The sequence below is a fragment of the Sorex fumeus genome, unplaced genomic scaffold (genome assembly GCF_029834395.1).
Source record: "Sorex fumeus unplaced genomic scaffold, SorFum_2.1 ptg000072l, whole genome shotgun sequence".
In the NCBI taxonomy this organism is placed as follows: domain Eukaryota; kingdom Metazoa; phylum Chordata; class Mammalia; order Eulipotyphla; family Soricidae; genus Sorex; species Sorex fumeus.
This window is the reverse complement of record NW_026606129.1, coordinates 56,583,226-56,597,007: the sequence shown is the minus strand read 5'-3', so window position 1 is coordinate 56,597,007 and position 13,782 is coordinate 56,583,226. Positions and strand designations below refer to the sequence as shown.

The 13,782-nt window shown below is 41.4% G+C and overlaps 1 protein-coding gene across 5 annotated transcripts in view; it reads left to right on the top strand.

Annotated features, from left to right (window-relative positions):
- ERC2 (ELKS/RAB6-interacting/CAST family member 2) overlaps nucleotides 1–13,782 on the top strand; it is a 1,123,201-nt gene that overhangs the window by 363,866 nt on the left and 745,553 nt on the right. For all 5 annotated transcript variants that reach the window (XR_008794491.1, XR_008794489.1, XR_008794490.1 and 2 more), the window contains one exon: nucleotides 8,383–8,550. Coding sequence is in view for 1 of the 5 variants with exons in the window: in XM_056129131.1 (XP_055985106.1) it covers nucleotides 8,383–8,550 (168 nt within the window). In the remaining 4 variants the exon portion in view is untranslated. The remainder of the gene's footprint in view (nucleotides 1–8,382; nucleotides 8,551–13,782) is intronic.

Here is a 13,782-nt window from a genome sequence, read left to right as displayed (position 1 = left end):
GAGGCATTGAGTGGCAAACATGTTCAGTCCATAGTCTACTTTCGACATGCATCTCCCCTCCTGGGAGGATCCTCCAAACACCCTTTATTTGGTGTTCCCTTCTCTATCTGAGCTGCCCTTTCCTCTAGAATGCCCAGCTGGCCTCTAAGTTATGGAGTAATCCTCCTGGTGCTGATCTCAGCTATTCTTGAGTATTAATCTCATATTTTGTGTTACTTTATATCCCCCAGATGAATGCAATCTTTCTATGTCTATCCCTCTCTTTCTGACTCATTTCGCTTAACATGATACTTTCCATGTTGTACCACTTGTATGTAAATTTCATGACTTCATCTTTTCTAAGAGCTACATAGTACTCCATTGTGTAGATGTACCAAAGTTTCTTTAACCAGTCATCTGTTCTTGGGCATTCAGGTTTCTTCCAGTTTCTGGCTATTGTAAAGAGTGCTGCAATGAACAAACAAGTGCAGATGTCACTTCGACTATACATTTTTGCCTCTCTGGGATATATTCCCAGGAGTGGTATTGCTGGGTCAAATGGGAGCTCAATTTCTAATTTTTTGAGAATCGTCCATACTGTTTTCCAGAAGGGCTGAACCAGTGGACATTCCCACCAACAGTGAAGGAGTGTCCCTTTCTCGCCACATCCGTGCCAGCATCGGTTGCTTTTGTTCTTTTGAATGTGGGCCAGTCTCTGAGGTGTGAGATGGTATCTCATTGTGGTTTTGATCTGCATCTCCCTAATGATTAATGATGTAGAGTATTTTCTCATGTGCTTTTTTGCCATTCAGATTTCTTCTTTGAGAAAGTTTCTGTTCATTTCATTGCCCCATTTTTGGATGGGGTTGGATGTTTTCTTCTTGTGGAGTTTAACCAGTATTTTGTATATCCTGGAAATCAACCCCTTGTCAGATGTGTATTCGGCGAATATCCTTTCCCATTCTGTAGACTGTCTTTGTATTTTGGTCACTGTTTCTTTGGAGGTGCAGAAGCTTCTTAGTTTAAGATAGTCCCATTTATCTATCTCTGTTTTCACTTGCTCAGTCAGTGGCGTGGCATCTTTGAAGATACCATTAGCTTCAATGTCATGGAGGGTTTTGCCAACTTTGTCTTCAATGTACCTTATGGTTTCTGGTTTGATGTTGAGATCTTTAATCCATTTTGATCTTACTTTTGTACATGGTGTTAGGCAGAGTTCTGAGCCCATTTTTTTGCATGTAGCCGTCCAGTGATGCCAGCACAATTTGTTAAAGAGGCTTTCCTTACTGCACTTCACATTACTTGCACCTTTATCAAAGATTAGATGGTCATATGATTGAGGGGAGATGTCAGTGTATTCAACCCTGTTCCATTGTTCTGAAGTTCTGCCTTTGTTCCAGTACCATGCTGTTTTAATTATTACTGCTTTGTAGTACAGTTTGAAGTTCGGGAGGTTGATTCCTCCCATTTTTTCCCCCAAGAATTGCTTTAGCTATTCGTGGGGGCTTATTGTTCCATATAAATTTCAGGAGTGTTTGCTCCATTTCTTTGAAGAATGTCATGGGTATCCTTATAGGGATTGCATTGAATTTATACAATGCTTTTGGTAGTATTGCCATTTTGACAATGTTAAGTCTCCCGACCCATGAGCAGGGGATATCTTTCCATTTCCTCATGTCCTCTTTTATTTCCTGAAGTAGCGTTTTGTAGTTTTCTTTGTATAGGTCCTTTACTTCCTTAGTTAAGCTGATTCCTAAGTACTTGATTTTCTGGGGCACAATTGTGAACGGGATTTTTTTTTCATGTTGCTTTCTTCTCACTCAGAGATCACTTTTAGTGGCACCCTGTGGACTATGTCTGATGTGTGGATAAAACCAGGTCTGGCCACATGCCAGACAATCATCTTACCCACTATTATCTGTCTGGCCTCCATATCTGTATCTGAAGAGAAAATTTTATATGATAATTTTAGACAAAATGAGATTATTAGTACAATGACTGAGATATAAGAATGTAGCACTGTAGCATTGTCCTCCCATTGTTCATTGATTTGCTCGAGCGGGCCCAGTAACGACTCTCTTGTGAGACTTGTTGTTACTATGTTTGGCATATCGAATACATCACGGGTAGCTTGCCAGACTTTGCCATATGGGCAAGATACTCTCCGTAGCTTGCCGGCATCTCCAGAGGGGCAGAGGAATCAAACCCGGGACAGCCCGGTCGGCCCTTCCCTTGCATGTGGCTGACCGGGGTTTGATCCCCGGCATCCCATATGGTCTCCCGAACACAACTCAGTGCAAAAATAAAGCTATCACTTTTAAATGAATAAACAAAAAAATAATTAAACGGCTTAAAACTTATTCAGAAAGGCAAGAAGGAAAAGATTATTGGTAATATTCCATCTAATTTTATCGGACAGGATAAAATAATTTGTTTATATGAAACTTATAAGAGATAGATTACAGTTAATGGTTCATTGAAATTGATAAAAATTTACTAACCAATAAGACAAAGACACCATTATTGGAGCTAAAACTTGACAGAACTATAAGGCGAAATTTATTTTTCATAATTATAGAGTATAGTGTTAGTAACTTGTATGTTACTAAATGGAGCAGATTTTAAGATAAAATATAGAGGGTTGAAACTATTGAATTGTTTATTTAAAAGTATTATCCAATGACATACATATATATGTATGTATATATATACATATATATATATATATATATAACTATACCCCCAAACTATTGGATGGTATTCAAACACACAATATTCAAAGTTTACTTAAATAACTGACAGTATATCATAAAGCAAGATACTCTACAAGCAGACCGTGGTCTAAATTTGTAGAGTAAGTAAAAAAGACTGGAAATTGGGGACTCAGAAATTGGGAACTTAACAGTTAAGCCTCCTGTATTAATACGTTTAGTCAAGATTAGTTGACTTCTGCATTACATCCCATCCAATCTGGTGTTCTAGAGTTTGGAGATGTCACATCCAGAATATTTAACTGGGCAGTCCAGCCAGAGGCATGGTGGTGACTTTAGGGTATGGGAACATGTACCGAAGCTTTGTTTGGTTGGGAGCTGGTCCATCAGTCTCTGAGTCGCTCGGGAGGATTCAGCCGGAATAGGCATTCAAGACATTTTTGCAGGTAGCTGATCTCTTTCAAGATTTATTTTTGAGTATTAGGAACAAGACAGTATATGAGCTTACAGAGTGGTGGCAGTGGGATGTGGGCATGGCTGCCAGGGTTTCTGGAAGTATGGGGAGGAGTCACTCGTCCTGACTCCAAGAGTGCCTGAAGTCCTCACCTAGAAGAACCTGTGTACCTGCAGTTTTCTGCAGAGTAGATTCCCTGTGGAGCTCAATCCTGATGTAATGTCCCTACAGTGAAATACAATAATTTTCACAAATTTTCTTCTACCAAAATATTTCTGATCATTCTGTTAGCCCTTTAGTGATAACAAGCAGTAAAAATAAATTATTGTGGGTCTACTACGGGGACCTACTTGAGGGGTGGGTGGTTGGAAAAAGGGAAACAATGGTGGAGGGAATGTGACAGTGTTGGTGTGATTGGTGTTGGAGATTGCCTGCAACAAATCAGTATGGATAACTTTGTAAACCATGGTGTTTAAAAAAAAAGTGGGGAAAACATATAAAAGAATATGTGTACATGAACAGTTTAGTAAAAGGTAAAGGCCCTCCCGTTGATCGTCGATTTGCTCGAGCGGGCCCAGTAACGTCTCCATTGGAGACTTTGTTGTTACTGTGTCTGGCATATCGAATACTCTCGGTAGCTTGCCGGGCTCTCCGAGAGGGGCGGAGGAATCGAACTCGGGTCGGCCATGTTGGCCGCTTGTAAGGCAAACGCCCTACCCGCTGTGCTAGTATTATCTGTAAATATTCTATTAATTTATATCAGCTAATGAACACTTACAAAACAATCCCCAAATCTTTTACTGAACATCTGTGCTATATGTATGCGATTATAACAGAATCAAATAAACTCAGTTTTTGCTAACTGTGGCACTGTAACACTGTCCTCCCATTGCTCATTGATTTGCTCAAGCGGGTACCAGTTAACATCTCTTTTGTGAGACTTGTTACTGTTTTTGGCATATCGAATATGTCACAGGTAGCTTGCCAGGCTTTGCTGTGTGGGCAGGATACTCTCGGTAGCTTGCCAGGCTTTCCAAGAGGGGTGGATAAATCGAACTTGGGTCGGCCATGTTGACTGTGTGCAAGGCAAACACCCTACCACTGTGCTATCACTCCAGCCCAGATCAATATAATTAATTATAATAATTCACAAAATCACAAATCACAAATCATCCTGTTAATCGTCGATTGCCTCGAGCAGGCCCCAGTAACGTCTCCTTCACCCTAGCCCTGAGATTATATTCAAGGCTTTTTAGGAGAATGAGACCCATCATTGTTACTGGTCTTTGGCATATTTGGTACGCCACGGGGAGTTTGCCAGACTCTGCCGTGTGGGCAGGCTACATTTGGTAGCCTGCCAGTTTGTCCAAAGTAGGAATGAGATAATAAGATGTCATAATAGGATGTCGCGCAGCCGCAAATGCGGCCGCGCGGTTCCGGGAGCTGGTTTTTATAGTCTCTGAGTCTTGGCCGTTGATGGGATTACATGGCGCCAGGGGGCCAGTTGGTGGGTGTGACCCCCGCCTACTGGAATTTGGAGGATCTTGGTGGAAGATGCTCGGCCCAAATCCGAGTAGGCTTGGAGATCTCGGCCCCGGAACCCGCGTGACTTTGTCCCTCTGCCAGTACCTTCATGTGTGTGGAGAGTGGTCTCAGCATGGTGGTGGCTGGTCCTGGAGGTCTTTGGCTGCTGGAGCCCTGGTCGGGATGGGGAGGAAAGCTCAACCCGCTCCCCTCCAAGGGGCCCTGGCGGCGAGGACAGTCAGGCGCGGGGGCATAATTAAAATGGAAAAATATGACACATGATAAGATGCAGAAATAGTATTTAAAATAATAAGTATTCATTAGTCATCAAAATAACTTTTTAAAAGAAATTTTTGAACCACATGAGATAGTTATAAGCTTTCATGTTTGGGTCACAATCGCACAATGACCCATCCCTCCACCAGTGCACATTCCCCACCACCAAGATCCCCAGTATACTCCCGCTTTCCCACCCTCCCCTGCCTCCATGGCAGACACCATTCCTCATAATCTTTCTCTACTTTTGGGCACTATGGTTTGCAATACAGACACTGAGAGGTTATCATGTTTGGTCCTTTATCTACTTTCTGCACACATCGCCATTCCCGACCGATTCCTCAAGCCATCATTTTCTTAGTGATCCCTTCTCTATTCCAGGTGCCTTCTCCCCTTTGCTCATGAGGCAGGATTCCAGCTATGGTGCAATCTATCTGTCCCATGTATCTACTATCCTTAGGTGTCAGCCTCATTTTATATTGTTTTATACTCCACAAATGAGTTCAGTCCTTCTATGTCTGTCCCTCTCTTTCTGATTCATTTCACTTAGCATGATACTCTCCATGTCTATCCATTTATAAGCAAAGTTCATGACTTCATTTCTCCTGACTGCTGCATAGTATTCCATTGTGTAGATGTACCAAAGTTTCTTTAACTAGTCATTGTTCTAGGGCACGTGGGTTGTTTCCAGATTTTGGGTATTGTGAACAGTGCTGCAATGAACATAGAGGTACAGATGTCATTTCTACTGTGCTTTTTTGCATCCTTGGGATATATATTCCCAGAAGTGATATTGCGGGGTCATATGGAAGCTCAATTTCTAGTTTTTGAAGGACTGTCCATATTGTTTTCCAGGAAGGCTGGACTAGTGGGCATTCCCACCAACAGTGAAAGAGTGTCCCTTTTTCCCCACACCCACGCCAGCACTGGTTGCTTTTGTTCTTTTGAATGTGTGCCAGTCTCTGTGGTGTGAGATGATATCTCATTGTTGTTTTGATTTGGATGTTGTTTTGATTTGGATCTCTCTGATGGCTAGTGATGTGGAGCATTTTTTCATGTGCCTTTTGGCCATTTGTATTTCTTTTTTGAGGAAACATCTGTTCATTTCTTCTCCCCAATTTTTGAGGAGGTTGGAGGTTTTTCTCTTGTACAATTCTTGTACAAATCAGATGGGTATTGGGTAAATATTCTTTCCCATTCTGTGGGCTCTTTCTGTATTTTGGTCACTGTTTCTTTTGAAGTGCAGAACTTCTTAGTTTGATGTAGTCCTATTTGTTTATGTTTGCGTCCCCTTTCATAGTCAGTGCTGTTTCATTCTTAAATATGCTCTTAGCTTCAATATTGTGGAGAATTCTGCCTATATTTTCCTCTTTGAACCTTATGGATTCATGTCTAATTTTGAGGTCTTTAATCCACTTTGATCTGACTTTTGTGCCTTGCATTAGACAGAGGTCAGCATTCATTTTTTTGCAGGTAGCTATCCAGTTTTCCCAGCACCACTTGTTGAAGAAGCTTTCCTTGTTCCATTTCACATTTCTTGCTCCTTTGTCAAAGATTAAGTGGTCATATATTTGGGGTTGTGACAGAATATTCAACTCTGTTTCATTGGTCTGCAGGTCTGTTTCTAGCCCAGTACGATGCTGTCTTAATTACTACTGCCTTGTAGTACAGTTTGAAGTTGGGAAGGGTGATGCCACCAAGGATTGTTTTAGCTATTCGTGGGGATTTATTGTTCCGTATGAATTTTAGGAGTGTTTTGTCTATTTCTTTGAAAAATGTCATGGGTATCCTGATAGGGACCACATTAAATTTGTATAGTGCTTTGGGCAGTATTGTCATTTTGATAATGTTAATCCTCCCTATCCATGAGCAGGGTATGTGTCTCCATTTCCTAGTGTCCTCTTTTATTTCTTGAAGTAGTGTTTTGTAATTTTCCTTGTAGAGGTATTTCTCCTCTTTTGTTAAGTTGATTCCAAGGTACTGGATTTTCTGAGTTACTATTGTGAATGGGATTATTTTTTTAATGTCTGTTTCTTCTCTTTAGTTATTTGCATATAAGAAAGCCATGGACCTTTGCGTGTTGATTTTGTAGCCTGCCACTTTACTAAACTGACCTATGTTTCTAGGAGCTTTTCTGTAGAGTCTTTAGAGTTTTCTGTTCTAAGGACCAACAGGTTCTTTGGGAACCATATGGGCTGCGGGTGATCAAACCAATCAATTCATGCAAGGCAAGCTCCCTACCCACTCTACTATCTCTCCAGCTCTCACTTTTTCTAACAACTCAAGTCTTGAAACATGTATAAACTGTGTAAACAGAGTAGACAGATAAATTGTGGTAAATTCTTGTGACAGAATACTGTCTTTAGTCAAAATGAGTGAATTGCATGAAATATAACATAATTTATCTCTTGAACATAAGATTGCATATAAAGGTGTAAAAAATGCTAAAAGATATGTAGTATCTTGTAAAAATATTACATAATTAAAGAGTATTTTATTTATAGATGTAAAAGTATAGCACTGTCCTCCCGTTGTTCATTGATTTGCTCGAGCGGGCACCAGTAAGGTCTCACATATATACTGTATGTAAAAGGTAAGTGAGGAAATGACAAATATAGAATTTAGGGTGATATTTATTTTTGAATGGGGAGATGAAATAGCTAGAAGTATGTTAGATGATGGCTGATGCTAAAATCTTATTTTGATGATTCTTGTGTGATTTTGCATATTATATATATTTTATGTATCCTTAATATTTAATACAAACTAAGACAAGTCCACAACACTTACATTTTTTTTCTGTAAGATTTTTTTTTTGGTCATGTAGTGCCTTTGAATGATTATTTCCAGTGTGCAGTAGCAGAGAGAATTCAGGTTGTATTTTGAGTTAATTACTTTTATTACATCCCTGTTGATCTATCTGCGGGACCATAATAATGGACATTGCAGTTTCATGAAAAGCAGCTGCTTTGACTAGGGAACCATCATTTTACTGTAAAACATGTTTTGCCCTTTTTTGGGTGGGGGGCGTCTGGGGAGCTGTGGGTAGGAGAATTTGAAGGCAGCCTGCATACCTTAATTTTCTTTTTCTTTTAATGTTTAAAAAAAATACTTTCAGTCACCTTTAAAGACGTCTAAGAATTTGTCACTCGTGGGGCCATCATTTATTGGAGGAAGTTTTCTCCATTGTTAACTGAGGGACACCAAAGCTATGTTTGGCAGCGCTCAAGTGGGGTTAAGATCGAATCCATATTTTTGTGCTCACCATGAAAGTGCTCATGCCCTTTGAGCAATCTTTTCTTTTGAGGAAACTCATGGTCTTCCTCGTTGGACTCATTGTAATTGGCTATTAGAAATTAAGTGAAATCAGTAATTCTTAAATATAAAGCTTTAGAATTACAGCATCTAATTTCTTGCCATTTTCTTGTTGTTTCACAGATTGATCAGCTGAAACAGGAACTTTCAAAGAAGGAGTCAGAACTTCTTGCCTTACAAACAAAGCTTGAAACTCTTAGCAATCAAAATTCAGATTGCAAGCAACACATTGAAGTGCTTAAAGAGTCACTTACTGCCAAAGAACAGAGAGCTGCCATTCTTCAGACAGAGGTAAGGAATTCACAAACAAATGTCTTACCTAAATAGCATTCTTCATAGGATTCTCTATGCAAACTCTTGGGACCAGTTGATATAGTTTGAATGTGAGATATTTTGAATGTGAGATATCTTTGGTATCTTGGAAGTTAAGACCTATTGCATGTAGTATAAGTCTCCCATTCTAGTAGCAAAAACCCTTTACAAACATATAAATATTTCTGCAGGAAAAAACATATAAATATTTTACAAACATATAAATATTTCTGCAGGAAAAAAAATTATAAGCCCAAATGGAAGATATCTTGCAGCTGTCAGTTCATGTTAAAAAAGAGTTATCTCCATGCTAGAATTTTGTTTTTTTCCCCACAAAGATTTAGGACTTTGGGGATCACCAGTTAATAATTAGATCTGGAATTGAGTCATTGTATTTGTAAAAATCATGAAAAAAATGTCAGCATGTGCTTTGGTGGGCTGGAGCGATAGCACAGCAGTAGGGCGTTTGCCTTGCATGCAGCCAACATGGCCGACCCGAGTTCAAGTCCTCCGCCCCTCTCGGAGAGCCCGGCAAGCTACCGAGAGTATCTCGCCTGCACGGCAAAGCCTGGCAAGTTCCCCATGATGTATTCGATATGCCAAACACAGTAACAAGAAGTCTTACGATGGAGACGTTACTGGGTCTGCTTGAGCAAATCGATGAACAATGGGAGGACCATGACCATGACCATGTACTTTGGTATGTATTAGAAAAAGTCCCTTTTTTTGGCATCCTTGTTTCCCAGGGACTCTTTCCTCCTAGAGTATAACTTCAATTTCCATGTTTCTTCTACCCACTGAGAAAAGTTGGTATTGTCAAAGTTTCTTAAAGGAAAGATTAGTGGGGGGTATGGTGCCGCCAGCAGGTCAATATGTACAAATGAGGCGAGTACATCAGCAGCCTGATGGCGCCTTCAGACTTCCAGATACCCCAAAATTTCTGCTGTGCCTTTGGCCAGACCCCAAAAACTTGGGGCAAAGTTTACCAAGAAAGTAAATGGCCAAAAGTTAGGTATGTGGGAGACACACCCACAAACCACCTCCGGCTCAGCTATATAATTGGAGGCATGGCCTCTCTGGTTCCTGATTGAACTGCTTAATGGCCATGATCCCAGAGACTCAGAAACAAATCTCGAAACCCAGTGGCTTTTGGCAGAAACGTGTCCAGTCCCTGCAGTAGGTTACCAGTGCTGGGCCAACCCAGGTGGGAATAGGTTTTGTACCTTGGCCTGTTCCCCCTGGCGGCCCGGTGGCCGCCATCCTCCAGAGGCCACTGGACAGTAAGGTTTGGGCCCACAGTGATGAGACACGCAGGACCTCACTGGATGGGGGTGGAGCCGGTCCTGTCCTTCCCACCCCAACGAGACCCCAAGTCATCGCCCACGAACGGCCTCTCTGGCTCCTGATCAAGCTGCTTAATGGCCATGATCCCAGAGACTCAGAAACAAATCTCGAAACCTAGTGGCATTCGACAGAAATGCGTCTGGACCCCACAGTAGGTTACTGTTGCTGAGCCACCCCAGCGGGGTAAGGATGTTGTCACTTCGCCTGCTTCCCCATTGGCGGCTCGGTGGCCATCATCCTCCAGAGGCCAGTGGACAGTCAGGCTTGGGCCCGCAGTCACGAAACTTGTTGGGCCTCACAGGATAGGGGTGGAGCCGCTCCTGTCCTCCCTGTCCCAATGAGACCCCATGTCATTGCCCACGAATGGCCTCCCTGGCTCCTGATCAAGCTGCTTAACTAAGGCCATGATTCTGAAACTCAGAAACAAATCTCGAAACCCAGCCACTTTTGGCAGAAATGCGTCTGGACCCCACAGTAGGTTACTGTGCCACCCCAGAGGGTAAAGGGTGTTGTTCCTCTGCCTGCTTCCCCTGGCGGCTCGGTGGCCATCATCCTCCAGGGGCCACTGGAAAGTCAGGTTTGGGACTGCACTGATGAGACATGCAGGGCCTCATGGGATGGGGGTGGAGCCGGTCCTGTCCTCCCCACCCCAATGATACCCCAAGTCATCTCCCATGAATGGCCTTTCTGGCTCCTGATCAAGCTGCTTGATGGCCATGATCCCAGAGACTCAGGAGTAAATCTCGGAACCCAGCAGGTTTTGGCAGAAATCCCTCCAGATTTATGTGTTAAAATTTTGGAATTTCAAAATCGAGAGGCCACTACTGCAGTCATGCGACATCATATGTTATTCATAACCAGCAATAGAATACAAATTGTCTACTGTTGCCTTTTCAGCAGATCTGAGTGTTGTGGTAAAATCTCAAATAATATTGGTGGGTCTGATGTCGAAATATTGAATGTGATTAAAGTAGAGAGAGAGAGTAATGTAGAAATCATCTGCCCCACAGGTAGGGGGAGGGTGTGGGATGGGGGTATACTGGGGTTGTTGGGGGTGGAGAATGGGCACTGGTGAAGGTACGGGTGTTTCATTGTATGACCGAGACATAGACCCGAAAGCTTTGTAACTGCTCTCATGGTGATTCGGAGACGTTACTGGGCCCGCTCGAGCAAATCGATGATCAACGGGAGGGCCTTTACTTACTTTACTCACAGTGATTCAATAAATAAGATTATAAAAACTGAAAAAAACAAGTAAGGTGGAGTCCATGCACAATTCAATCAGCTAATCAGTGACTGTATAAATAGCAGTACTCCTACATTAAAAAAAGGAAAGATTAGTTTGTTATTTCTTATTGATGCATAGAATAAAAAGAACAAGCATATATTAGTATTATATTTTCTTACTTTTCGTTCACTTGATCATATATGTATGTAGGTTTTGCTAAGATATGTGAAACACAAAGTGATTATTGTGTAAATAAAGCATTTTCCAGAAATAAAATAATCTATGTTGACCATTGTGTTGAATGCAGTGCATCTTTCTGTATTTTGTGTTGCAGTAGTGTACTATCTAGATTACTTTAGGAGAGGATAATCAAATCAGTACACACTTTCTCTCTTGCACTCTTTGAGTCATGTATTTGCATGTATGCATTTTGGGATCTCTGTGGTGGTTGTTTTCCTTTAGATTTAGAAGGGCAGTTTATGTTTGTATCCTTAGTCATATTGCAGGACAATGTCCAGGGGTGAAAAGAAGCAGGGTCCAGATTCGATAGGTATTGACATGCATCCAACTCAACCCCTAGACATTTGGCTTTGGCTGACGTTTAATTACTTTAAAATGAAATAATCATTAATGATTCAAATATATCAATTTAAGAAAGATCATTTGCAATTGTGGGTAGTTCGATTGCATTTATAGAAGCATGGGGTTTTTGTTGTTGTTTTGTTTTGGGGTTATACCCAGTGATGTTCACGGGTTACTCCTGGCTCTGCACTCAGGAATTACTACTGGTGGTGCTTGGTGGATCATATGGGATGCCGGGGAATTGAACCCAGGTTGGCCACGTGCTAGGCAAATACCCTACCCACTGTACTATCGCTCTGGCCTCAGCATGACTTTTATATTACGGCAAAATTTTAGAATATACCATAAACTAGGCCACGTGCAAGGCAGCCTTACAAGCGGCCAACATGGCCGACCCGAGTTCGATTCCTCCGCCCCTCTCGGAGAGCCCAGCAAGCTACCGAGAGTATCTCGCCCGCACGGCAGAGCCTGGCAAGCTACCGGTGACGTATTCGATATGCCAAACACAGTAACAACAAGTCTCATGATGGAGACGTTACTGGGCCCGCTCGAGCAAATCGATGAACAATGGGAGGACCGTGACCGTGACCATAAACTAGAAGATAGGTTGCATTTCCTTTGAGGAAGCAAAGTGGATGTAAAAAGAACTGTGTTTCTAATACCAGTCTCCTGATTTATGTTGGTAATCAAATTAATTAAAATGCAGTGACAATTACAATGAAGTTCTTTAATCACAGTAGCCAGATTTCAGGCACTCCCCCCCTTCCCTTCCTTTTGTTGTGGTGATAATGGTGTTCTATGGGTTACACTTGGTTGTGGTCCATCAGAAGTGGGGAGGGAATGAAGGTGGTGGTGTATGATTTGCACATATTAGGTAGTGCTCACCTACATACTTGGCAGCAGTATGTGCACACTTGTGACCTGCTCAGGGTTGTATACTCGGCTGTGATGCTTGCATTTGTGAAAGTGGTGCACCAAAGACTTGCATGTTTTGTGGCACCAAGAATGACACTGGCAGAGGTGGGTCCTCATGGACTATAGCAGGTGTTATGTCTCTGTTTCCCCCATCAGGAATTTAATAACCTTCGATGACTCGTGACTAGGGTATTGGACAGCACAGCTGTAGCATCTTTCTATCATCTAGAGGTTGTCTAATATAGAGGTCTAAAAATAGGATTTGAGGGAGAAATCCAGCCCTCTTGCTTGTTTTTGTAAATAAAGTTTTATTAGAGACACAGCCATATCCATCCATCCATGTGTTGTCTTTGGCTGTTTTCCTGCAACAACAGCAGAATTTGATAGCCTCAGAAACCACTGAGTCCACCAAGCTGAATATCTTTTACTCTCTGACCCTTTACAAAGTTTTCCAATCCCTAGCATTGTGATTTTATAGGCGGAATGACAACTAGAATACAGGGCATGTTCCCTCTCTGTCACTTTTCTGTCTGGCATCAGACAGAGAATTTGGTGACGTCTGTTCTAGAACACACTTTTTCCCCCCTCAGTGGTTATTTAAAAAGCATAGCTGTCTTGAGTTGCTAATCATGCCAACATCACTAATGTTAGTGTCAAATAAAGTTTGTGTTATTTTGTTACTCTATAATGGATAGGAGGAAATTTGAGGAGCAAGGCTATTTGCTGAAGTAGTGTTTAAGAATGAGAAACATCAGCTTTTAAAGACTTACTCTTTATTTTCCACATTGAACTCATGAATGCTCTCTTTCTTGGAGCATTTTCCCTTTCTTCTTCACTGTTTTACCTCTTTCAAGCAATCCAAATTAGATGTATAAATATTTCATGAAAAAAGACAGTGATGGCATTTTGTGTGTAGCTTCCATCACCTTCAATAATTAAAATGTACCACTAGAAAGACCATACTTTTAAGTAGATATAATTATTCTCTATGTGAAGGGAAAGTGAGACTGCTTCTTATTTTTTCTGCTTTGAAGTTGGTAATAGGAGATTAATGATTGTATGAGGTGGAAACACTGAAGGATTTTTTTTACTCTATTCTTTTTGTATCTTTATATATGGAAGTAGAGAAGTTTATCTAATGA